Source organism: Pseudopodoces humilis, chromosome 16, assembly GCF_049639895.1.
Source record: "Pseudopodoces humilis isolate 2021_Gansu_Grassland_sample_001 chromosome 16, ASM4963989v1, whole genome shotgun sequence".
Lineage (NCBI taxonomy): Eukaryota > Metazoa > Chordata > Aves > Passeriformes > Paridae > Pseudopodoces > Pseudopodoces humilis.
This window is the reverse complement of record NC_142215.1, coordinates 15708038-15734461: the sequence shown is the minus strand read 5'-3', so window position 1 is coordinate 15734461 and position 26424 is coordinate 15708038. Positions and strand designations below refer to the sequence as shown.

General features: G+C 41.8%; 1 protein-coding gene across 1 annotated transcript; it reads left to right on the top strand.

Moving 5' to 3' along the window:
- Window positions 1-738: 738 nt before the first annotated feature.
- ANXA2 (annexin A2) lies at window positions 739-25087 on the top strand. Its single transcript, XM_005521439.3, has 13 exons — window positions 739-892; window positions 5460-5519; window positions 9200-9299; window positions 14808-14902; window positions 17663-17776; window positions 19592-19682; window positions 20144-20223; window positions 20538-20597; window positions 21197-21290; window positions 21989-22084; window positions 23010-23068; window positions 23729-23851; window positions 24711-25087. The coding sequence occupies exons 2-13, from the start codon at window positions 5472-5474 to the stop codon at window positions 24768-24770; spliced, it is 1020 nt and encodes a 339-aa protein (XP_005521496.1). The 5' UTR covers window positions 739-892; window positions 5460-5471; the 3' UTR covers window positions 24771-25087.
- The last annotated feature ends 1337 nt before the right edge of the window (window positions 25088-26424 follow it).

Here is a 26424-nt window from a genome sequence, read left to right as displayed (position 1 = left end):
GATCTGCAAATACTTTTAAACTGTATTTATCGTTTGTTACAAGTGTAACACCTGGAACTCCGTAATTTAGCTTTCACTACTGCGGCTGGGAGAAGCTTTGATTTCCTGTCCCTGTGTTGGGTGTGGTAGGCCTGTTCGGGTTATCTGAGCGTGATTCAGTCAGCATCAGAGCTGAGCTTGTGTCTCATTCTTCTAGCATTTATTGCTTGTGCCAGACGTCATTTAGGCTTCTCCCAGCTCAGTTACCCCCTGAACTCTGAGCACGGCTTTCGGGACAGCAGGCTGGGCCCCACCTGCACACCGTAGGGATCTTGGTTTGCTGTGTATCGGCCCAGTTCTCACTGCAGGTCAGGGCGTGTCCGGCTTGCCGGGGCGGGGGCCCTGGGGCTCCGAGCCCTGTGCTGGGCACTCGGCTGCCGTGCTCTGCGCCGGGAGCCCCAGCACTGTGACAGTGCCCCAGCTGCTCCGAGGAGCCCAAAGCACGGGCTGCAAACAGGAACGCTGCGGCCCGGGCTGCGGGGGGGCACTGCGGGCTGACGGCTGCAGGTCGGGCGGGCAGGTGGAGAAGCGGGGCTGGGGGGAGAGGGCTGAGCCCCGACCCCTGCAGGCCCGGGCGCTGCTTCTGGCGTCTCTGCAACCTCGGGAGCCCCCTGAGCGTCCGGCGGGGCCCGGCCGCGGAGGGAGAGGCTGCTGCTGCCCTACCCTTGCCCACCCCATCCCTGTCCCCGTCCTGCGCCGGGCGCGGCCGGGTGAGTCAGCGCCGTGCCGGGGGGGCGCCGGGGCGGGAAGGGCCCGCCCGGCCGTACAAAACCCCGCCCGGGCTGCCGCGGGCCCCAGCCGCTGCCAGAGCCGTCCGAGCCGCCGCTAGAGCCGCCTTACCCAACCCAGCCAGGTGAGCCCTCAGCGGCAGCGCGGCCCCGGCAGCAGGAACAGGGGCAGCGCCGTGGGGCCGGGCCGGGCTGGGCTGCGGGCGGGGGTCGCTGCTGCGGGCGGGGGTCGCTGCTGCGGGCGGGATGCGGAGCGGGGCGCTGGCTGCAGCAGCCGCCGCCCTACCGCTCCCAGCTCCTCTTCCTCCGGCCCTGCCGCCTGACACTTCTCTGTGCTCAGCTCCACAGTGGGACGGCGGGGCCGTGGGTGAGGCAGTCCTCGGGAAGCTTCGTGAGCCCCGCAGCAATTCTGGGTGTGGCAGCAGCGCTCAGGAAAGAGGAACCGGTCCCAAACTTAGTCAAACTTCCCCAAATAGTAATTTCTTCTCGTTGTTAAGGTATACAGAGGCTCAGCTGGGTTGACCATGGCACTGTAAGTTCGCTTCTCGGCGCGGAGGCTTGCAGAGGAGCTGTGCCGGCCAGCCAGGCTCGCTGAAGGCGGTGTTCATTCAGCTGGAGCGAGGCTGGAATTGCTCCCATACACCCGGCGGAGCCCCGAGCCCGCCAGGGGCAGCGGCCCCTTCGCTTCCCTTCTCGCCCAGGGTGCGGCCGCGAGAGCCGGAGCCGCTGCAGATGCAGCCGCCGGCACGGGCAGCAGGGAAGCGCAGCAGGGCAGTGCCGGGAGCGCAGAGATCCCGGGGGTTCCCTCTGCGCTCCCCGTGCCCCTCCCTGCCCGCACCGCCGGGCTTGGGCGCGGCTCTGCCTCCCCGGCCGGGAGCGCGGCTGCGGAGATCCTGCTGCTGCCTGGTGGGTTGAGTCACCTCGGACAGCACTTCCCCCTCGAGTGAGGAGGGGGAGGTAGGGCAGAGGAATGTTGCCAGGTATTTTAACTGAATGAGAAGTGAAATGATTTCAAGATAGTCATGCAGAAGTGAGTTATGTGCTTATACGTGGCAGGTTTACTTCTTTTTAACATTAGTTCTTACGTTCATATTCAAATGCTGTATCTGCTCAGAGGTGCAGACCCCAGTGCACCTCAAGAGTGAAGGACTCCTTCAGTAGTGAAGTAGTGAAGGAACCAGGGTGCCCTGGAGTGATTAATCCCTGTGTGTGCCTTCTGTTGCTAGAGCTGGTTTTGGAAAGCAGTCCTAGTGGGTAGAGTTTCTGTTGGCCAATGTTTGATGTAGTTTGCCTTGATGAACAAAAAAAACCCCGCAAACCCAAAGAGGTTTTCTTGTAAAGTCTCAAAAATGAGAATAACTGGAATTTGAAGAAACAAAAGTCCTTAATTTTTTATTTGCATGGTATCTTCCTGGAATGGAACTTCCTGGGTTATTAGCAATCTGTGAAAGAAAATGGTTTGAGTATGTTTGCGGTGGTGCAGTTTAATGGGTTTTCAAATGCTTTTCTTTGAAGATTTTTTATTTTTCCTTCAAACAGTGGCTTTAAAGTATGTGCTAAACCTTGTTGGGTGATTTGGGGAGATGCAGCCTGGCCTATTTGTACTCCTACTTAGCACTGTATATAAATGAATTATTTTGAGCCCTTGTTTCATTTACAGCAGATGCTGCAGGTCGTCCTCACTCTCCCTCATCTCTGTTAACAGGCTTGCCTTAGTTTTTGGACACAAATGTGCTCTAAGTGGAAGAGTTTCCATTCCCTCATTCTGGGGATGCCGTTTCCTTGGCTCAGATGTCTGGGAACACCCTTTGCTCCCATCTCTGCCTAGTATAATAAGTGCTTCTTAAAATGCTAACTCTGCTTATTGAGCAATGCAGTTGTTTGTGCATACCTGAAACTTTTCCATGGAACACAGGGGTTTTTTCATAACATGTGTTAGCTGGCCCTGGAAATCAAGATATGTGGTTGCTTTTAAACACACATTCTTCCATTACCAAAAAGTTTCAGGGATAAGTTGGTGAATAGAGACTGGGCTAGTATAATAACAGACCTGTAAACCAGTGTTTCCTGGGAGGGCTGAGGTCAAAACATGCCATCTGTTTTAGCAGAATCATATGATTCAGGATTGTGTAATGTGCGTTTAGAAATTGGTTGTAGAAACTTGCCTTAAGGTATTGAAGTTTACAGCTGGAGGGTAAAATTTGATTCCTTTCCAGTGTAAGGAAGAACAAGCTAGTGCAAGTATTTTCTCTTTATGTGTTCAAACCCATCCAGAACTTGTCAAAACTACATCAGATAAAATCAGACCATCAGAGAACAGTGAGAGTCTGTTCTCAAATATGAGTACTTTACAGAGCAGGGTGTGACAAGAGCTGTGTTTGTTCTCTGGGTAAAAAATCTCTGCAAAGATTCTTGCAAGAACTCCCTCATTTTTCTTTTGCCAGCTTGCTGTTGATGGGCAGTCAGTTGCTATAGCATTGTTGTGTTCTGGTGATATGAACCTGATGTTCCAGCTCTGTGTGAGGGTGTGTTAGTTCTGTTCCTGGACTCTGATCAAGTGTTTTGTTCCAACAAACCTGATTCAGTGTGGTTTTTAATTGATTTAAAAACAGTAGTCTTGCAAAAAGCTGTTCAGTGATTTTTTTTTATTTTTTTCATGTGAAAGGTTATGCTGCAGTTGCTTTGCTTTAGCTCATATTAGTGTTTTCTTTGTGACAAGAAAAACTAAAGGACTTCAGTTGCTCATCTTCGCTAAAAGTTGAAATAGTGTCAGAGTACAAAGGTCTCACAGGCTCTTCATTTTATGAAGCGTAAACATAAGGAATTTCATAACTCAGGAATACATCAATCCCCTCTATGGTTAATAATGCCAACAGCAGGTGACAGCTTATTGCAACTCCTACAGCCTGTCTTTAAAGGCCTGGGTTGGATTTTACCTTTGAAAAAACATCAGTGTATGATTGTCATTTTTGTTCTCTGTCTTACTTTTCTTTCCCTGGAATCTTACTTTTTGCTGAAGAAAAGTTGCGTTGGTTCCCAAACCTAAATTGTTTCAGAAGATGGAAGATTATGTGTTCTAAGTGAGGAAATGCGAGATGACAGCAGTTACACTACAAAAGTACTGTGCTTTTGCTGCTGTGTTTCATTCTTGTAGTACTTGCTATTTTTGCCAAAAGTAAAGATTTTTTTGCTTCTCTCTTTAAAGGAGCTAAAATAAAATTTAAAAAAAAAAACAACAACAAAACCTACTTTTTTTAGAGTTTTAACCAGATCACCGTTATTAAGAAGCTATTTCAAACTTTTCTGGTTCTCCAAGCTCTTAATTGGTCATGGAGTGGAGATTGGTTTGTCTGGGAAATTGGTCTGGGTGGCTGGTAGTGAGGAAACCCCCATCCTATCAGAAGAATGAGTGATGGAGGATTAAAAACCATCTGAAAACCAGTTGAAAGGACATAGCCAGGACTGGTTGCACAATAGCTGGGAGTTGTCTGGGGGGCATGGAGCCAAGGAGCTGGATTGAGATGGTGTGGCACCCAGCTGAAAACAGGGCAATTTTGGTATCAGGCTCACTTATCACTTAGTGGAATGTCACTGGTTTTGTGGTGCTGCTGCCCTTTCTCCTAAGACAGCACTTTTCCCTGTTTCATATTGCTTTCTGCAGCTGGATAGCTGGATTGTAGAGGTCCTGGGAAAAAAAGCTTTCATTTCAACAGCAAATAATGTTTGCTGCAGGTGCCATCCTGGGTGACTGGATAGCAATGTGAGCAGCAATGTCTGTCCTTTCTGTCGAGAAATTTGAGAGCAGGGTTTTGGAAATGCATCAAGCTTTTTAAATATTGGCCCTGGCTTCCAACCTTTGGAAAAGCATTCCTTAGCTGAGAGACCCTTTCACTAAAACACTAATACAGCTCTGGCAAACTCCCTGACCAGAAACCAGAGTTTAAAAAAGGCAAAGTACTGTAACATGTTTATCACCTCAATGTTTATTTCTGCAATGTATATAATCCATTTCAGAGTTAGGTTTTTCCCTCTTTTTTTTACATATACAAGGAAGATATTATTTAGGTCCTAGCAAGTGGAGCATTGATATTGGTTAACTTGCCACAATGGCTTTTCTTTTTGGAGCTACCATATGAAAGATAGTCCTTACTACCTCATCTCTGATAACCATGTTACTAAGTGATGTTTGTTTTGGAGAGCTACAACAAAACCACAAGACCCAGCATTCAGGGTTAAAGATTAAACAGGGTTATGTTTTTGTAAAATGCCTGCAAGGAAAGAAATAATTCCACTGCATTTCCTGAGTACTTGAGGAATTGTGATTTAAGTGCTACTACTTGTTGCTGTACTTTGAGCTGGTCCAAGCTATAATATTTCTGAATAATTTTCCTGGTACTGATTTGTCAGCTTAGGCAACTCTGTGGCAGAGATTCTCAAATTCCTGTTGATTCCTGTTTAAGTATTTAAAATGCATAAGAAATGCTTGTTTAAGGGATTTATATTGTACAATGGAATGAAGACCTCTTGTTGCATTATTAATGGTGGTGTGGCTTGGAAACTCTTAAATCATCTTTCCTGCTTGATATTAGCTGATCCATTGAACTGTGTCACTTGAAGTGCTGCAGTGCTTCAAGACTGGTGGAACTGTAAATATATTTAAATCTACTTTGTCTTTTTTTTTTCTTCCTCCAGCATTCTTTCAAGATGTCCACTGTTCATGAAATTTTAAGCAAGCTCAGCCTTGAAGGAGATGTAAGTATTATTATCTAAGCAAGAAAAGTTTGTTTTACTTAAATGTCTCATCTTGTTCCTTTTACAGGACTCTGCATCAACACTCGTACTGAGCTGTACAGTTTACAAGATTCCACACATCTCTTAAACTTTTATTGGCTAAAAACCTAATCAGCAATGATCAGTTTTCACCCACAAACCAGCTGTAAACCATAGGACAGTTATATGATTTAATGAGAGTTCTTCTAACTGGCCGGCAGTATGAGCAGTATCCTCCTGCTGGGCCTTATCAAAAAGATCAAGGGCAAACAATGGCTGGTTTGCATCTGTGTCCCTCTTTCTTCCAAGGGACCGAGTGAGTTAAGGAGAACAGAAGGTGGAAATATTTTTGGTTTTGCTGATACCCTCTGAATTTTTTTATCATTTTTTCTACTTAAAAATGGAGAACATTGTGAGAACAAAAATGTTGGGGATCTAATTCCTGTAATGGTTATCACCAAAACCAAGCTTGCTCTTGAAAAAATTTATTTTCTCAAACTTACTTTCTCTTTTTTTGTTGTAGTTTTGATTGCATACTTTTCACCACATCTGCACTTGGCCTATAGTTTTATTAAAATACCAGAAAGCCACAGTCTTTGATTTCTTAAGTTGCAGTTAGATGGTAGATTACCAGTGTGGTATCAATATATCATGCCATGAATTTGTGGTTCTGTGATTGTCACTGAAGAGGAAGTGAATCCTATCCATGCGTTATTTCATCACATTCCTAATGAACTTGCTACACATATAAATCTTACAACTGGTAGCTCTGGATCTGAGCTTGGTACAAAGCAAATGTTTTGCCAGTTTTTGTTACCTGTTGTGAAATTAATTATACCAGACTGTGTTTGTGGAAGAGCTGTTGCAAAGAACTGGCCAGTGCACTGTAGGTAAGTAGTAAAACTTTTTTTTTAGTTCTACTACCTTAGTACTACTAGAAGTACTACTTTTGCACTAAAGTTCTACTACTTTAGTAACACTTTAGTGTAAAAGCAGTCAAGTCTTCAGCTTTCATGGTTGTGTGTTTAAATGGAGAATTACTTTTGGAATAATAATTAAGCAGTATTCTCGAGGGCAGAAATGTTTCTTCCTTGACACATGCAAGTAGTTGCAAAAGTCAATTTGAATACTGTTCCAAGCATTAGAAATCCTGCTGCAGAGTGTAAGAAAGCTCAGGCAGCTGGTTTGTGCTGGAAGCTGGAAGCCAGAATTACTGAGTAGCTGGCCTGTGTAGTTCTGCAGCATTAGACCAGTTCCTCTAAGCAATGATTTAGAAAATTAACTGATGTTAAACACAGTAGTTGGGCCACCAGTTTTTCTCTTGAAAAAGTTTTTAACCTTGAGGGTATAAAATGGTTGTGGCTGAACCCCAATGCTCACCTGTGCTCTGCATCAGTGGTACACCAGCTGATTTGAGTGAAAGTAAAGGACCTGATTGCCCCAGCTTTCCTTCCTTTCAGGAGAGGATGGAGCTGGGCTGAGGTTGATCTGTGCTCCCAGTTTATGGATCTCTCCACGAGAGTACAGAAAGATTCTCAGAAGACTCAGGTGTAGAGATTGTGAAAGGGTCCTGGTGGTTTTATGTAAAATTAAGCCTCTGCAGCTGTTAGTCATGTTTGCTTCTCCCTCATGTTTCCCAATAGGATAAAATTTGTCAAGCTCAGTGGAAGTAAAGCAGTTGGAGGACCTCTGAAATACACTAAAAGAGAAAAACAGTTTCTCTGCTTTAGTTTGGCCCAGACAGGAGGTGCAGTTGCATGTTATCTGGACTTTTAGTGCCACATTGTAAAGAATTTTATACTGAACCAAATGGAAAGTCACTTTGAAAACTGTCTTGTCTGAAAACATACAGAACTAGTACCGTGGTACAATAGTCTACCAGAGAAATTGAATAGCTTGGAATTTAAATGGCTGTTTTTCATAGGCAATCACCCTGATATGACCTGTCAGGTGTCAGGGAAACTCAGTCTGATTTGGTACGTGCCTTGAGTGGAGGGACAGAGGAAACATGGCCACCAAGTTGCAAATATGCTGTGTATTTTGTTAGTGTCTGTTATCTTTACAGTAAACTACTCCATCCAAATTACTCAGGAAATACTTAGAGCTGGGTGGAAGGAGAGGTACCCAGCTCTGCTGCGGTCACCAGGTGACTTGCTTCAGATTACCAGTGCTGGTTAATGAACAGTGCCCCAGGATGCTGGATGCCTGGCTAAAGAACATTCCAGGCACACAGATTTCTCTGAGGCTGCATTGCACATCCCATTTACTGTTTTGATTGCCAACTTGATCCACTAAAAGGCTGTGTTTTGTGGTGTGGCTCTGGGCCAGACTGGGGCCACTTTGCTGGACTGAACTGACGGTAAGAGACAAAAGAAAATTATTCCATTTATTGGTTCTTTTTTGATTTCCCATCTCCACAGAATGTCTCCAGAAGGCACAGGGATAGCTGCCAGAGGAATGTGACCTCTACAGGGATAGAGTCAAAATTAGTCAGAAACAATGGAATTGTTCAGTTAAAAGTTGTCCTCTTAAAAATTTGCATGTAAAAATATTTTCCAGGGATATTAGGATAGCTTAGTTCTGTTCATGATCCCAGCCTCCTTTTGGAGTTAGTGATGGAAGCAGAAGTTTCTGGGGATCTTTTCCAAGAAGGCTTAGTTGTTCTTTTACTTAGGAAATGGCTATGGCAATTTCAGGTGCTAGTAGCTCTACCTCTCTGCCAGAGGTTTAGGTTTCTAAATTGAACTCGGCGGAGTGGGATTTGTGAATATTACCCAGCACCTTGTTTGAAAATCTGTGGTTTAATTTAACCTTCCCCTGGGAGGTGATAACAAGCTGGTAGCTTACACTGAAGCAGCTGAGAAGGGTTGAATCTCTGTTCTGGTCACCCTCTGTTTGCAGCTATAATCCTCAGGAGAGGACTGTAATCAACAGTTGATACAATCTGGTAACTTGGAAAATGTTGTATCTGTTTCCTGAGCTTACCTGCAAGTCCTCTTACTCTTAGCAGAGGTAATTTGAAATGACATTTGGTTTTGCAAGCATCATGCTGCTTTTAAAGCAAGGATCTGGAGGCCAAGAGTTTCAAAAAATTATGCATAACTTCTACTTTCTAGAACTATGGCCTTAAATAGATTTCTCTGTGTTATCTTTAAAGTTCATGAGATAGTGCACAAAACTTTTTCTGAGTTTTTCATTGTTAATCTTCCATTTCCTTCTTTTTTTATTATTATTTGTATCTATAATCAAAAGTAAAATACTGACTTCAAATCTGAAACACTGTAGACTTTAACTTTCTTGGAATTAGCTTCCTGTAATAATTTTCCTTCAGATCAAGCCAGAAAACTCCAGATTTTAGAATATTGAAGTTTAGTGAGTAAACTTGGAGAGTGTCAGGTTTTTGCTGCAATAAATATATTATCTATTTGTATATATTCTGTGTTATAATAAGCACAGCTGTGAGTGGATTTCTGGGCAATACATATGAGGAGAAGAGAGTTAAATGGCTCTTAGCAGAATTCCATTTTCACAGATACCTGGTGGTAGTTCTTGCATTTAAAACATTGGGCTAATTACCAGGTAACTGAGAGACGTGTTTTATTAATTGCAGCAATTGCACAATTTAGCTCTAAAAGGTTTTTTTGTTCTTTTTGTTCTTCCAGCATTCTCTCCCTCCAAGTGCATATGCCACAGTAAAGGCCTACTCAAACTTTGATGCTGACCGGGACGCTGCAGCCCTTGAAACAGCCATCAAGACCAAAGGTGAGCAGGAGGGGCTGGGGCTTCCATTCTGTTGTAAGGCAGAAGCTGGCTTGCCAAAACCAAAACAAAACTGTGGCTCAACACCAACATTTTGATATCCTTACTCAAGGATGCCTACTTTAGGAGGTGTTGGATTCCTCAGACTGCACTGATGAAATCTTGACCAAGTTAGATTTTGAACTCTGTAAGTGCATGCTTTGATTATGCTTTTAAGTTTGTAGCCATGAGTTGTTGAGATTATCACTGAAAGTGTTCACTTTTTCTCTCTTGACTCATCAGTACTTCAAATCATTCTTTTCTGCCACTTGAGAATGAAGTGTCAGCTCCTTTGGAAGTGATTTGGGAGTGGGCTCTGAAACATGGATTTCTACTGGATCATTAGGCATTTCTTCTTCCTTTCAGCTCTCCAGACTGCATTGGGGTGGTTTGAACATTTTTCTCCTGGGTTTTGAACTAAATATTCATTTATCTTGTATTCATTTGGGGTCAGGAAGGTCCTAAAAACTATTTTCTGAAATGGGTTTGCAGTGTTTCAGGGGCAGGGCAATGTAGGAGCTTCTCTGAGCTGGGTTATTAGGCTTCCCTCTGGTATATTGAAACCATCAGGAGAGCAGGGAGTGTGAACTACAGCTCTGAAGTAATGCCTTGGTGGTGCTCCTGGGGCTGTGATTCTGTCCTAGTCCTGGGAGTGCCACGCTTTCCACACTTGCTCCAGGCCAGAGGAGCAACAGCTGGAACTTGCAAGTCTTTTGCCTTCATTTCAGAGAGAAATTTGAAAGCCAAACAATTTCTCATCAGAAAGAAATGCTAAGTCTGCCATCAGTGCCAGCAAAGCACGTGTTTGACTTGCTATAAAATATAAAATATATCCCTTCCATAACAAGCACAAGGCTTTCTTTCACAAGACTCCTTAGTTTAACTGGAGAAATTCCTTATTAAAGTGGGTTCGGTTCTGATTTTGAATAATTTATGGTTTGTTTTTTAAAAAAATTATTCTCTGGTGAGAGAGTTTTTTATATCATCAAGTTTGGCAGCAGATGCTTTGTATATATGAAGAGTTTTGTCTAGACTTGATAATTTTTTGCAGCTCTAATTACAGGGCAAATCTTGGCATCAAATTCACCTTTGAACTCTCAGGATAGATACAAACTTACACATTTGAGCTCTCAAGCTACTAATTATTGCAAAAGGAAGTTGCAATATCCTAGGCACTACAACAGCTTTTCCAGTCAGGAAAGTCAAGCTCCTGTTGTCTTTCTACTTTCTTCCAGCAAAGATAAGCAGTGCAGTTAAGTTACATGGAAACATTTCAGTAGAGAGATGATTTTCAACTCTTTGAGTGAGTAACAGGGAACTTACTCATGGACCTGCATGTCTGTAGGGTTGAGCTTCTCTCTGCTCATTAGTTTGTTACCCAGAACTTATTTTGGCAAGGTGGCTTTAAATGGAATATCCCTTTATGGTTTTGATACCGGATCTTCTACCCTAAAGAATCTCACAAAGGAAGTATTCTTGTGGAAAATGAAGAACTAAAGTGTTATGACCCCTCTTCCAGGTACTGTTTCCTTGTACTTTGAATGTTTGGAACAGGATATTTTCGTCTGCTAATTCATAAGATTTGATAAAATGTGAACTCTCTAAAATACATGTAGAGTTTTTCCTCAAATGAAAATTCCAACTCATCTTTTTATTAGTTTACTCATGCTTTTTATGAACAGTGATGTAAAGAGCTACTTGCAAGAAAAAGTTTTAAAATAATTCTGGGAAATATCTAAGTAGTTTTTGAGCTAAAAATGTAACACCCATGAACAGTTTACATCCACAGCAGCTATCATTTTCCTAGGAAGTATCACTATTTCTCTAGCAATTAGTTTGCATTGTATGTGGGAAGTAGAAATAAGCCATGTAAGTGATCACAGAATGATGAAGAAGAATATGACTTTTTCATTTTAAAACAGTGAGAGAAGTAAGTTATAAATATATATGAAAGCTGGTTTGTCACTGAACATTTAAAAAAAACCAAACAGGCATGTAAGAACTATTTGGGGGGCTTTACTCTCTGGAGGATAAAGGACTCCTGGTATCTGAAGCTTTGGGATTTCTTTGTGTTGAAAATCAAGGTGTGTACATGCTATAATAGGCCTGTGTTTCACACCCACCAAAGCAGTCTTTCTGATATATTGGAAATTATAGCAGTGCCATGGAAATGATATCTTGTGGAGTCTTATCTCTGGCTATACTTTATATAAACAGTGCCTGAAGCCTGGTGTTTGTCATCGGGGCAGGACAGTTTGGGAGAGTTACCATTTAAATTATTATCCAGCTGTGGGAGTAATGGAAACTCCCAGAATCAGAGTCATGAATCTCCATTTTAGTGATTCCTGTGTAAAATGTTTAAAACTTATTTTACTGCCTAAACAACAGCTGTATGTTTGGTTTAGGGAAAAAATCTAGGGCAGAGTGACTGTTCTACTCTATGTACCATCTAAATATTTCAGCATTCATTCACACTCTTCAGATTAATTCCTCAGAGGTTGCTAGGCCATCTGTTCATCTGTGGGGACCTCTGGAAAATACTGTGATGTGTTTATTTGGGCTTACCTGCAAAAACTATACTGCACAAATATATTGTCCAGCCCATTCTAGGGCTTTGAGTGGAGCTGAATTAAATGCAGAGGGTTTTTATTTATATATATCCACTAGCCTAGGAAGGCAATGCACAAAAATTACTCCAGGTCATATAAAACCTTGTAGTTAGCAATTGTTCAGCCTAGAGGTTGCATAATGCAAATAACTTATTAAGTTCTGGCTTGTTCATTTTGGTATAAATGCCATGGCTATGTTTCATTTTTATGCTACTTAGTGTTTCTGCAGCAAATTCATTTAGTACCTTGGCGTGTCCTTTGTAAATGTTGGCTTTTTACTGCACAGGACAAGAAACTGTTTAATTTCTGTATAATGCCCTGCTGTACTCTGTGTATAGATTAGCTAATGTACAGAAACCTAAACAGAAAACACTCTCTAGAAGGGCATTAACAGAACTTGTTAGATTGTTAGATGTTAGATTTCCTTTTATTTTTTCTTGTAGCAAAGACAACTGTTGAAGTGTCTCTTTCCTGTTTCAGAGTTATTTCCTAGCATTGACACTGTGTGTCTCAAGTACTTATTAAATAATTTTGTCAGATTAGGTTGTGAATATTTGTTACTTGCAGCCTTCTATTGAGGTCTCATGGGATACTCTTTTATTCCATGGCTGGCAGAATTCAGGCACAGGTTTGTTGTAGGAAAGGGCTTAGAAGATAGATCTGTAATAAAGTAATTATTTCCAGAAATTGGTAAAACAGTGTTGACATGTAAACCAGTCAGTTCAATCTTACAGAAAGGTTTTCTGTTTATATAGTATATCCAACAAGTCCATGACTTTTGACAGAGTTTTTTAGATTATGAAGTAAAAGTGTTTAGAGGATATCTGCTGGCTTGCTAGTGAGAGGGCAGTGCCTGAAATCCACCAAGCTGCATCAGTCGCATATTCCAAATATTAAAACTGTCACTAAAGAAACATCTCATTGCAACATGGTTTGGGTTTGGTGAACCCTTGCTAAGCAAAATAGCAGAGCTGAAATTATGGTCTTGTGTGATCTACATTTTTCCCTTTGACCCCATTCATGTTCATTTCCTCATTTTTGCTGATTGAGCTCCAGCACTGTGATTTTACCAATGCCACACACTGCCTCTTTCACAAGAAAAGCTGTTATTAAGCAGAATTTTTCTTTCCATTCCTCATTGATAGAAATGCAGGGATAAAACCTGCCTAGCCAGAATAAATTTGAAAATAAACTCCGTTTCATTTCCTCGAAACTTTTCAGAGACTTTAGCAAACAGCAAAGGAAAGTGTTTGAGCTGCTGTCCTGATCTGCCCCACCTCAGCAGCTGTGAGTCAGCATCCTGTGCGTGCAGCATGATTCCCAAGTGTGAATGAAGTACAAGCACTTACTTTCCACTGAATGCCAGAGCAATGAGTTAACTTTGTTAAGAGTTCATATTTCCATAGCATGTGTATAAGGAACTTGGATATAGTCAGTCATTTGTGGGTTTCTAATCTGTAGCAATTGTGCTACAACTTGAAAATGTCATTTTCTTTTTTGAATGCCAAGAATGGTTTAAATTCAGAATTTATTACAAAGCTTAAGACATTGGCTTGTGCTGTGGGTCTGCAGCAGCTGAAAGGCTCAATGTCTGTGTGTGGCCTGTTTCTGGACAGGGAGAATTTGTTTTCTTTTATAATGTGGGAACACTTTAAAATGTGCGGGAGTAGATTATGGCTGAAATGTGCAGTCAGCCTGTTTTCATCTCAGAGTTTGTAGCTTAGACATTTGATGCTTTCCAGGGCCTTAGGGTGTCATTTGCAGGCCAAGCTTGTGTGAATAAGGCCACTGATGTAGGTCTGCCTCAGTACAAGCTAAGGACACAGGGCTACCAAATGTAGTATTGCGTCATGAAAAATGTGGTGAAGAAAGTGAGAGAATTTTCAGATTTGACTTATAATTTTAGATTCTGCAGCTAGGGGCTGAAAGGTTTTTTGCAAGGTTCCTACTTCATATGATTCATGTTTATAGTATCTGTTGCAGTTCTGTGTTTCAGGTTACTTTGGGTAATAGGAAAAATAAATGTAGCTGGATTCTGGCAGGGATCTGAGTCCTGCTAGTAGCTGCTGATCCAGTCCTTACTTTCTGTGTTTTTTATAAAGAAATCATCTTTTACACTGGTGTGTGTGCAAGTGTGAAAGAATCTATTCATAATACTTTTATTAAACAGAGAGAACTGAGGTGAGTCTCTGGGCTTGTTCTGACCTCTAAATTATAGAGCCATCTCTTTGCTTCAAAAGTTGACACTTGCACTGAAGTGCATGGATTTGGAATGATTCTCTTCAAACTAAACCTTTGCTGATATGTGGTTCACTTACTTAAAAGATAAGTTGGGAGCTGAGCATCCACATCCTCTAGGTGTGCCAGTTACAGCTCAGCATGGATCTTCCAGTGATTTCAAAAAGAAATAGCACATACTTAATTCTTCCAGTGTCAAAAATCCCTTCTATCTTTTGAGCATCTGAAACATACTGAATTAAATATGCTGGTTTATTTTCCCATTTCTGTGTTTGGAGTGATGGATTAAATGTCTTAAATAGAAAATATAACTGCTTTACTAAGAAGTTTGAATTGAAAAAACTTCACTTGAAAATGAGTGCACAGACACACAAGTGAAGCACAAGGTGGAGTAGCAGAGCTGGTCACAAAATAGACTTTGAGGTGTGTCCAAAGCTCTGCATCCCATCAGAAGTCTGGGCTCTAATTGCTGTCTTTTTCCTCACAGCCAGGACAGGATAAACACTAATTAGTGAGAGCTGTTGAGCTCTGCTCCATATAGCACATGTGCTGTGTTTGGAGTACATCCTGATACAAGAACAGTGACAAGAAAGCTTCTCTAATTCTCTGTCTTGTGTCTTTATAGGTGTGGATGAGGTCACCATCATCAACATCCTGACAAACCGCAGCAATGAACAGAGGCAGGACATTGCTTTTGCCTATCAGAGGAGAACCAAAAAGGTAGTAAAATATGAAGAAATAGTAATTATTGAATATTTTTCTTGTGGACAATTAGATTTTTTACAGTTTGTCTTTTCACTGAAATCCAAGATGCATCTACTTTGTCCATGCTGTCACAGTTTAGGACTGGTAGAACTTTGAAATATGTTGAATATGCACAATTGGGACTGCAGTCTGTTGGAGATGGTGGTTTCCTAGCACCTTCAGAAATCACAGTGGGACCCACAGGATTCCCTGGTGAAATATGCTAAAAGTGCTGAGAAGTCAGTGGCATGAAGTGGCTCCATTTGAAGGAAAAAATAAGAGATGCTTTAGGGGATTGTTTTTTTTCTTTTGGTCAGTTTATATTTGGGGGTGTGGGGGTGATGTTGGGTTTTTGTTTATTTTGTTAAGACAGCTCAGCATGAGGGAAGTGTTCTGTTTCTCTTCACACAGCTAGCTTAGCTGAGAAAGTACTGCAGTCAGTTATACTACAAGCACTGCTGCTGTGGAATAGATGTAATGAGTTGATCTGTCATTAAAAATTTTCCTGGCAGAAATACCTTAGGTACTGATCTATTGATGGAAAGAAATCTGTAAGATGTGTGCAGAATTCTGCAAAATTACTCTTGCTGTCTGGGAGGCAAGAGCTCTTCTCTTTTTAAGTTTTAAGAATCTTATCATATTTGAAGTTTCATGCCAGTGAAAAAGAGGAAACTTTATATAAAGTTCAGATTATGATGAATGTATGTCTTCCAGGTTTGCCAGACCCCAAATGGTAGTCCTCCAGTAGCATCCCAGAATACTCATCTGAAACCAAATGTAAATGTAGGGTTGAATTTTGGAAGTTCACCAGCTTTTTTGCATGACTGATAGAGGCACATGCAGAGGCATAGCCAGGTTGGACACATGCATGTGTATGCTCAATTCTGCACATCCTGCCCTGGGGCCACTGGGACAATTAGCGCATAAATGGACCCCAGTCATGAAATGTATCACTTAAAGCTTTGTCAAATGTTCTGCATGACCACAAAAATGCACAGTCAAGAAAATCTGCAACTTTTTTCATGTTTCTCTCACTTTTTTCCCTTGCTGTGACCCAAGAACAAAATGAATTTATCAGAAGTTTAACAAGTGCCAAAGAATAAAACAGTCGTATAAACAATGGAAATGTGCAGTAGGAACCACTCAGAGAGATAAACATGTGAGGAGGCAAGACAGGAGGAAGTGGGATATGAAAAGACACGTAGGTATATCTTCCAGGGACAGTGTCTGATGGTTTTCTTTGACAGCAGTTGTGCAGATTTTGTTGGCAGTGTGTTGTGCTGTTCTAGGCTGCTTGCTTTGTGTGTTGCAGGATCTATCAATAGATCATAATTTTGAAATGTCACATAGTCTACCTCTCTTTTAATTCCTTTGGGATGAGCAGTGTCTGATGGAAACTCTTGGGTTAGGTTGGAAGGGAACTTAGGTGTCCAAGACAGGCACCTTCCACTAGATCAGGTTGCTCAAAGCCCCCATCCTGCCTGGCCTTTTAAACATTTCCAGGGTTAAGTCAGCCACAACTTCTCTGGGCAACTTGTTTGTTAAAATTTTTTAGAGATATGTGCTATCTTTCCTGTGGCAGTTCTGAAGAACCCATTTTCACCCAAATAAAGGCTGCACCATTGTATCCCAAAGGGAGTGGTTGTACTAAAATGCTTCTCGCTCTAAAGCAGCCAGATGCCCCAAAAGCCATTCCCTCCCTTGCTCAGTCCATGCAGTAAGTGTATACAGTATTAGCATATATTAGTGCCCTGGATTAAGTGGGTGACTCTGGAAATTAACTAAATGCCTTGGCTCATTATCTCTCTGGCACAAATTTCTCTGCAATTCAGCTGAGGTCACTTTATCCCCTTTTCCCCTGCCTCTCCAGCTTAGTGATTTTTAGTGAGAAACCAGCAACTGAAATGCAGCAACTCCTTTCTGAATGCTACAGATTTTAACTTCAGCTTAGGACCTGTGTGAACCCCAGACTTGATCCCAGGGATTTCAACTTTGTAACATACATAACAGGGAAGCTGGTAATTAGCATAATTCAAATTGCATCTGAAACCCATAAGAAGACAAGGGCTCTGACTATTTGGTACAGATTTGCATCCTGTACAGTGAACATCCCTGACTGTTTATTTTTCTAGAGCTGACTGGCAATTAACAATAGGGATTTAGGCTACAATCTTCTGATAGTTTCTTAAAGACAGGCATAATTTTTCAGTGCTCAGGGACGATTTTTTTATCTCCTCAGATAGCTGGTTGGGAACTGGACCTTACAGTGGAATAAGTGTGCAGTCAATTTTCCAATGCCTGAGCTAGTAAAGGGCTGGGATAAGATGAAACCCACAAATAATAGTGCTGCTGGGAGAACTGTAGGAGTATGATGGAGAAACACTGACCACAGGGAGTCAAACTCAGATCCATCTGTGCTTATTAGCTCCAACAAAGCATCAGTGCTTCAGAACTGGAGTGAAGCTGTTCAGATGTGTCTGCACTGTGCTTCCCAGCACTTTGTCACACACTGGTGCATTTCTTCTTATTTTCAGAGGATTAGAAAAAAATTCCTTTGCCCTAATTTTTTTTCTTATGCTTTCACAGCCAGAAAGCTCTTTATGTTTCTGTTTTCTTGTCAGTTGTGTAAGAAACACTGCTGCAGGCTTGGAGACTTAAAGCCCTGCAGGTTAAATTCTCTGGAGATCAGAAGTGAGCTTTAATTTCTTTTCTTCCGTCGTCCCATCTATTTTACAGGAACTTTCTGCAGCACTCAAGTCTGCTCTCTCAGGTCATTTGGAGGCAGTGATCTTGGGCTTGCTGAAGACACCAGCACAGTATGATGCCTCTGAACTGAAAGCTGCCATGAAGGTAAATAAGCCTTGAAATCTAATGCTGTTAATCTGATGTTGTTGTCTCAGGAAAGAATATGGACTTCATATCCAGGGCCATCGTTTTCAAACTGATTTTTTTTTTTTTTTTTTAGTGCCACGGTTTAGATATCCACCTGCAGGGCAGCCAGAATTAGAGAAACAATGGAACTATGTGGTTTTTAAACTCTTAATTGCATACTCTCTTTAAGGAAAAAGTAATTCTTGTCAGCTCAGGGGTAACAGGCAGGCTGCTCTGCATGGCTGCTTTGCTGACTGCTCTTACAAACAATGCACAGGTTCATACTATGAGAACCTTTAAGAGAACAGCTGTTAGCAGGAGCCATCAGATCCTCTGCTGGCATTTTTAGGCTTAAGCAGTAGTTTTCAGTTACTGGGTCATACCGCTGATCTGGAAGGAGCATCCTGTGCCAGACCTGCCCCTGCGTAGAAGATGAGGAAGATGGGGCATCAAAAGCAATCTTTGCAGAAAGAAATAGCTGCTCTGCAGGCCACTGAAACAAGACTTGAGAGGTGCTCATGGCAGTACAATCACCTTTTTAAGCAAACTAAGATGTGGGAAATTGTAATTATAATCATCTAATCACCACTTACATTCTGGATGTTCTTGTTCAATTTAATTTTTTTTTAAGAATTAAAGACAAGTACTAAGTTATGTCTGAAATTTAGAACATGTCAATAAAACCAATCAATTAACATCTCCAGATGATTAAAAAGGAGTTAGTAAACAAATAGGAAAACAAAACCACCCCCTCCACCACATAAATACACACACACACACACACTATCCCCAAACCCAAAAATCAAACCCACTATGGAGATGGTAACTCTTCAACCGTGGGCCAAATGCCCTGTTTGAGTAATCAGATGCTGCCCTCTCCTGGTCTGAGTACCACCTAGCCATAATTTATTTTGACTCAGACTACTTCGGGGTTTGGGGTTGAAGACCAAGCAATTGCCTCAGAGTAGTCCTAAATGTAGAATATTCTATGCTCTCCATGGGTTTCTCTTCCCAGCTCCCAAGCACTTGATCTGAATTAGCAAAGCACCTCTCAGTGCTCTGAATTTGCCTGACCTTAAGTTTGGCTTGATACATAAAGCATTACAAGCTATGACTTTGCCCTCAAAGTTGAGGAAAGCAACCTTATCACTGAGGAGTCAATTGTTTTTCTGTTAACCATTCTTGAAAATATTTCAAAAATATTTAGAAAATTATATATGTTACTAGTCTTCCATTTTTTCCCCAGATACTTATTAGAGCCATTGTGAGAAAAGCTCTTGTAGTTCTCTTAGCTTTAAGCAATTTTAATAAATGTACTTTGCCACATAATTGCCTTCATTTTCCACACGTTCAGCATGAGACATTTTCCCAGCATGTTACTTCTCTTGAAATCCCGCGGAAACTATGCCCATTTTTGCCACCTGCAAAATGACATTCTGTTACAGATGAGCTTAACAAACAACATCCTAACAGGAAGATAAGACAGGATTTTCTTTCCAGGCTCCCAGTGGACAGAAAAAATCACATGGGCCATGATAAACTGACCTTCTCCAGTTATGCTGGTGAGGAGGCCACTATTAGACACTCACAGCAGATCCACATTGCCCAGAGAGAACATCTACTGGATCTCTAAGCCACTAGAAGTATTCCATCTGTTTTTTCTCAGGAGCAATTGGCAAAAAAATAACCCTGAATGTTAGAGTGGGGGAGAGGAGATGTCCATAAAATGTTTTTAAACCATTTAAGCATCCCTGTTCATTGCTAGCTCCTAACTGAGTCCTGTGTGTGTTGCAGGGGCTGGGAACTGATGAAGACACACTCATTGAAATCATCTGCTCCCGAACCAATCAGGAGCTTAGTGAAATCAACAGAGTCTACAGGGAAAGTGAGTTTACTTTACAAGTTTCCATGTACTATGTCTTTTACACTAAATGACTTGGATAAATTCCCCTCAGTGTGAATTTCATAATTAGAAAGCTCAATCAGATCTGCTTTGGTTCTCTGCTATTTTATACTGATGTTCTGGATATTTGTGTGGTTTATATAGTTTTGTCTTGCCCCTTGGTAGCAAACAGATTGAAGGCTATTTGGTACTAATACAAGTCGTGTCTAAATTAATTTTTTTATAAGCTTTTCATGACAGACTGATTTCATGGAACTCATGACTAGCTGGTAGCAATGCTGGGTTTGATGTAGGCAAGTGGGCACATTTTCATTGTTCTCCACACCTGACTTGATTGTAGCTGTTTGTTTATGTGCATAAAACACAGTAATTAGCAGCCCTTTTTCTTGCAAAGGAGTATTTGTAAGACACCCTTTGCCTGAAAAGAACTCTTTGTTTTATAGTGTACAAGACAGAACTGGAAAAGGACATCATATCAGACACATCTGGTGACTTCCGCAAGCTAATGGTTGCTCTGGCCAAGGTAGGGCTGTTCACAGTTTTCCACTTTTTCTAATGTGCCTGAGTGGTGGATACCACTGAAATGATTGGGTTTCTGACACACTAATAAATTTCCCTGTATTTTCACTGACCTTTGGGGGAAAAAAATATTCAAATGCTGAAGGGCAAAGTATTCTAACAGCAGCATTCACAGCATTAGCTTCATAATGGGGGTGGAGTATGCAGTTACTCATTTAGCAAATTCACGTTAAAAAAAGAAAAAGAATGGAATATGCACGTAGCAAACTGGTTACTGTTCTATGAAACCTTTCTAAAATACTGATGTCTTCTTTGAAGGGCAAAAGGTGTGAAGATACCTCTGTGATTGATTATGAGCTGATTGACCAAGATGCCAGGGTAAGTGGTGCTAATGACCATGAAATATCTCTAGTTGGTCAGGCTTTGGGGGATATTGAACAGAAAAATATTGTGGAACTGGAGAGCATTTGTGAAGTAGGTGTGTGTATCTCAGATTGTCCTGCACAGTAATGTTTGCTTGGTGTCAGTGAATCTGTGGCTTGCAATCCTGATGCCTTCAGGTATCAATTTTTACAGACTACTCACCCACTATACAGAAGCTCTCTGGTATTTCTTTTAGATGAAAAATGAAGAGAGAGAGCCTTTAACAATAGGAAACATACCCATTGCAGTGAACATAGTGGCTGTTAATGCTTGTTTGTTACATCTGCATCTGTCAAGAGCAGTTCTGCTGAGGTAAACAGAGCTAAATACAGAGTAAAGCTGTAGCCAGAGGTGAATATAAAGTAATTAGTCTTAGTGTCAGATTTAGATCCTTAAATGTTGTCCTGGTGACCTGCCCAACCACATGTCCTTGTGTGTTTCTCCCACAGATACAGTTCAAGTAATGCTTGTTTTTTCAATAAGGAAATTGTATACATCTGCAATGGCTTCTTGTGCAACTTGTGATTCTTTTGTGATTTTCTTTCTAACCCCAGGACCTCTATGATGCTGGTGTGAAGAGAAAGGGAACTGATGTCCCCAAGTGGATCAACATTATGACTGAAAGAAGTGTTCCCCACTTGCAGAAAGGTACTATTCAAGAGACAGTTGTTTCTTTTCCTCTAAGAGAAAGTTATAACAAAATGGTAACTATTTTGTAACTATTTCCATTGAAATGATTGTGAAAACCACTCAAAAAACATGGGAGATCTCATAAATCTTAATTCATGTCCAAGGTGTTATTTTTTTTAAAAAATCTAATTATTTCTGTGGATGTGTTGATCTCACTTTTTAGGTGTGTACAGCTCTTTTTTACAAAGGTGTAGCATACACTGAAAACAAAGATGTTGCAAATCTAGAAGTTTGCAGGAGACCTTGAGAAGTTCTTTTACCTCTGTGCCAGGGTAGCTTAGCTATATCATGTGTTTAAATCTGCCAGTGAAGACTCAAAAGCAGTTCTGATACTGCTCTAAAGCAGCACATGGGAAAATGCATTTGAAGACTTTTCAGAGCTTAAACCACTGTTGTTTCAAAAAATACCAATACAGGATTAAGATGGTATTTTCCCAGATTATGGAGGTGTTCAAGGAAAACAAAAAGGCCACAGTGTGGGACCTTTAGCTGACAAACTTATGTTTGTATTTAAGATGAGATTCTCAGAAGGACTTGCATAGATATTTATTAATCATGTGTCTCTACATTCCTGTGTCTGTGTTCATGCTTTGGGTGGTTATTTCTGGCAGTTTTTGGTCTGGTTTTGATTTCACTTACTTTCCTTTCTGTGCTAGTGTTTGACAGGTACAAGAGCTACAGCCCATATGATATGTTGGAGAGCATCAAGAAGGAGGTTAAGGGAGATTTGGAGAATGCCTTTCTTAATCTTGGTAAGTTAACTGGATTCTTGCAATGTATCATGATAAAGGTAGGGCCTAGATTCACCCTGCTGGATGAGAAATTAGCTGGATGTGCTGGTGTCATTGGGTTCACTGGTTTATTTTAGGATGCTGCAGATATTGATACACAGCTTATTTTTGCCCTCTGCAAAATATCAACTTTGCTTTCAAGTTAAAAAGAAAATGTGTGTTGTAATCTGCTGTTAGTTCCCCTTTTATTTGATAGAGAGGCTTAATGTCTGTTTCTCCAGGCAAACAAAAATTGTTCAGTACCCACATAGGCTGGAGGGAAAACAGCATGTGTGTGAGAGGAGAAGACAGGCAGGCAGTGAAGGGTGCTGGGGGCTAATTGAAGAGCTGATTTGACACTGAATTCTCTGAAAGGCTCTGGGAGGCAGGGTGTAAGGCTAATCGTGTGCCATTAGGTGAGGATGACAAGGATGCAGTTATGTTTAAGAGGGAGTTCTTTAAGGGGAAAATCCATTTCAGGCTAAGGGAGAACTGAGAGTGTGTAATGCAAATGGAGTATAAACAGAGCTCAGCCTTGAAAAGGAGGCTTCTCATGAATTAGTATACAAGGAGTGTTTCCAGAGGAGAGATTGCTTCTAGGTGTAGAACCATGAATTGGGAGCTGTGGAGGAGGGCTAGCATTCTGAAATTATACAATTCTGAAATGATGCAATTTTCATGGAAGGAAACACTTCCTAAGAATGTGAGTATCTCTGGTTCAGTCACAAGTTAAACCAAACAATTTCTAAGTAGCAAGTCAGGTAAAAATATTTTCTCTGTGCTCCCTTTTTGGAGGAACTTTTGCTGAAAACCTTATTTTGACTGCTTATCATATCTTTAAAAATGGCTGCAATATTCTGTGTCCTGACAGGGCAGGATATTTAACTGTTCTTGTCTCTCTCTTCAGTCCAGTGCATTCAGAACAAGCAGCTGTATTTTGCAGACAGACTGTATGATTCCATGAAGGTAGGAAAGACTTTTTTCTTTCTACTATTTTTTTTTCCTCATTGTTAGGTACTTCTGTTCGTATGAAATGTAACTGGCATGTGAATAAATTAACAATTGTCTAATATTGTTCAAAAGTATTCTTTAACAGTTATGAGCCTGGATTATCTATTCAGATTCATCTGGTATAGAGAAATGTAGGAAAGGGTCTCATAATAAAGATCTTTATTAGATCAGTTGATTATAATTAGCAAAGTTAGACACATCTTCTTGCATGTAACCAAGAGGTGATAGCAGAAAAAGCTGTTTATTGAATACCAAAATAAGATATTAAATTTGCCTCAAAACATTTTGTGAAGAAAAAGGATGAAAGAGAAATACCTGGTGACAGGCATTAGGTGATTCCAGGAAGACATGGTGAACAAAAGTGCTGCTTACAATCTAAGCTAAATTTGTGACTGCAAGTAGGTTAAATGCTGCTGATGAGAAAGGTACATTCACGCTCAAATTCTTGGATCATAATAATGACCTTCTTTAGAAGATTTAATTAATTGTATCTTTTATTGCTCATCTTGGTGGCCTGTTGTGTGCTGTCCTACCATTAACTAATGTCCTACCATTAACTAAGTGGCTTGTTCTGCATTTCAGCTATTGCAGCTCTAAATGTGTGTCTGCTTGTAGGGCAAGGGAACACGGGACAAGGTCCTGATCAGGATTATGGTATCCCGCTGCGAGGTTGACATGCTGAAAATCAAGAGTGAATTCAAGAGGAAATACGGAAAATCTCTGTATTATTTCATCCAGGCAAGTTTTTTGTCTTTGCTTTTATATCATGGGTTTTTGGAGCAGTCTTCATTGGATTCTTGGTACCACTGGAATTTGTGGGAGGTATGTTAGATGCTGCAATGAGAATATTATATTATCTATGTGCTATGGAAAAACCCACCTTTATCTTCACAGTCTACAGCTGGTACAGTTCCTGGCAGCTACTTGACACTTATATACAGGCTTTGTGCAATCAACTGATGCGTTCTGAAGGAAAATTCTGCTTACCTGTCCCTATCCTCAGATCAGAAGACAATTGTTCTGTGATTGCTGAATGAAAATAAAGCATCTAAATTGCTACTCCCTTTCATTTCAGTGCTCAAGGAGAAGGCTCTTTAGCTAGAGTGATTTTTGTCCATTCCTGTGATTAGACAGGGGCTACAGGTGCTAGCTAATCTAAGCTAATCTTCTCCCTCACAACAGCATATGCTACATTATTTCTTGTGTAGATGAAGCCAAGTCAAAATATTAACCCAAATCTTTTCCTGAAGGTGTCAATTGTAGATCATTAACACTTTTTTTAATAGTGACCTTGGTGTATGATTATTGCAGTAATCAGTGAGATGGCGCAGAATCAAATCCTTCAGCTTTCCTTTGTTGTGTTACTCTTTTTCATACCCAAATTTCTCTCTTCTTGGCCTTGCATTTGTATTGCAGGAATGATTAAATAATTTCAGTTCACACATAAGTAAAACTCAGTCAAGATAGTCTCTTCCAGGTTGAGAAAACTTCAATGTGAATCACAGACTGTCCTACAAGTTCATATAATTCATATGCTTTTGCATTTTTTGATTGTTTCCTGATATGTATTTTGTATTTTTCTTCCCTTGCTTTACAGCAAGACACAAAAGGGGATTACCAGAGGGCACTGCTGAACCTGTGTGGTGGAGAGGACTGAAAACTGTGATGGAAGAAACTCAAGTCCAGAGGACATGCCTTTTTTGCTCTTCATTTTACTGTAACCCTAGAAAACCTGAATTTCCTAGCTAACCTTGACTTCCCCTTTCCCTGCCAGAGCCCTGCTGCAGTTTGCTACCCTGCGCTGTGCGTGCCTCTCTCTGCAGCTCTGCTTGGCTCTGCCAAAGGTCCTAACAGTGTATAGCCAGAGAAACTAACCTCCAGGGAGAAACAGGCTCACACATGCTTGTGAAGGGCTCTGCCTCTCTGTGCAATGTTTCTAATAAAACAAATAAAAATGATGTTTTACTTTAAGAATACGTGTCTTTCAGACCTTAATTTGAAAACTATCTAAACAGTTGATGTGTATTTAGCTTTTGCTGTCAATTTTCTGTGTTGTTTTTAACTTTTTAGGGTTCACTACTTGTGGCTGAAAACTTACCTTCTTCCCTCAAGCCCTTCACCTGTTTAATGATTCACTGTCAGCAGATCCAAAACCATTCTCTTCACTGGTTGAGGGAGATGATCCTGCCCTTCTGCTTGGCCCTACTGAGGCCACACCTGCTGTACTGTGTCCAGTTCTGGGCTCTCCAGAACAGAGAGACGTGGAGCTCCTGCAGCGGGTCCGGTGGAGGGCACAGAGATGATTAAGGGAATGGAAGCATCTTTTTGATGAGGAGACACTGGGGGAGCTGGGCCTGTTAAGTCTGGAGGAGACGGAGAGGGGATGTAATTTATGCTGATAAATATCTCCAAAGTGGATGCCAGTTGATGGTGCCAGAGTCTTTTCAGTGGTGTCCAGCGACAGGATGGGGAGCAGTGGCCATAAACTAAAACACGAGAAGTTTCACCTCATCATGAGGAAGAACTTCACTCTGAGGGTGGCAGAGCGCTGGGAGAGCTGCCCGGGATGCTCATGGAGTCCCTCTGTGGAGACATTCCAAACCCACCTGGACGCGTTCCTGTGTTACCTGCTCCAGGTGACCCTGCCTGGCCAGGGGGGTTGGACTGGATGATCTCCAGAGGTGCCTTCCAAGCCTGACTGTTCTGTGATCATCTTTCCGCTAATTAAGTACCACTGAAACCTGAGCCACAGTAGTCTCTGCCTGCCTGTGGGGGGGGCAACACTTGAATCCCTCCTCAACGTTTAAATACTTTGTGTACCGGTATGCAAAGGGGAATAGTTTGAGAACAGTGCGAGCAGCCTGTCTGGAACAGGAGCTGGGGATCTGTGCCGAGGTGCACCGGGCCCGGGCCGGTCGGAGGGGAGCGAGGCAGGCTCTGCTCTCTCCGTGAGGGACGAGTTCCCGCCTTCCTCCCGCGCTGGGGCAGGGCTGAGGGCACCGTGGGCCATCCCCACCCGGCACAGCAGAGAGCCGGCAGGATGCGCTGCTCTTGTCTTACCGAGACACTTTCTCCCACTACGGCATGAATGTCACAGCCGAGTGTTAGGGAAAAGGTGTGAAGAGCAAAACTTTTCCCCCAGCTGGGAGTGGGGCGCGGTGCCCTCACGGGTGAAGGCTGAGGGGAGCGGCCATCCAGGTGCTCTCCGGGGGTTGCTGATCACACCCCCAGCACAATTTAGTGCAAATATCACAGAGTTGTCAGCAAGTAAAACGGTTTCCTCTTTTCACAGCTGTTGCTCCTTTGGAAAT

Coding starts and splice junctions, on each gene's coding strand:
- ANXA2 (XM_005521439.3), top strand. CDS start 5,472: ATGTCCACTGTTCATGAAATTTTAAGCAAGCTCAGCCTTGAAGGAGAT. Junction 19,683..20,143: donor CAACAGAGTCTACAGGGAAA/GTGAGTTTACTT, acceptor TTTGTTTTATAG/TGTACAAGACAGAACTGGAA. Junction 23,069..23,728: donor GACTGTATGATTCCATGAAG/GTAGGAAAGACT, acceptor GTCTGCTTGTAG/GGCAAGGGAACACGGGACAA.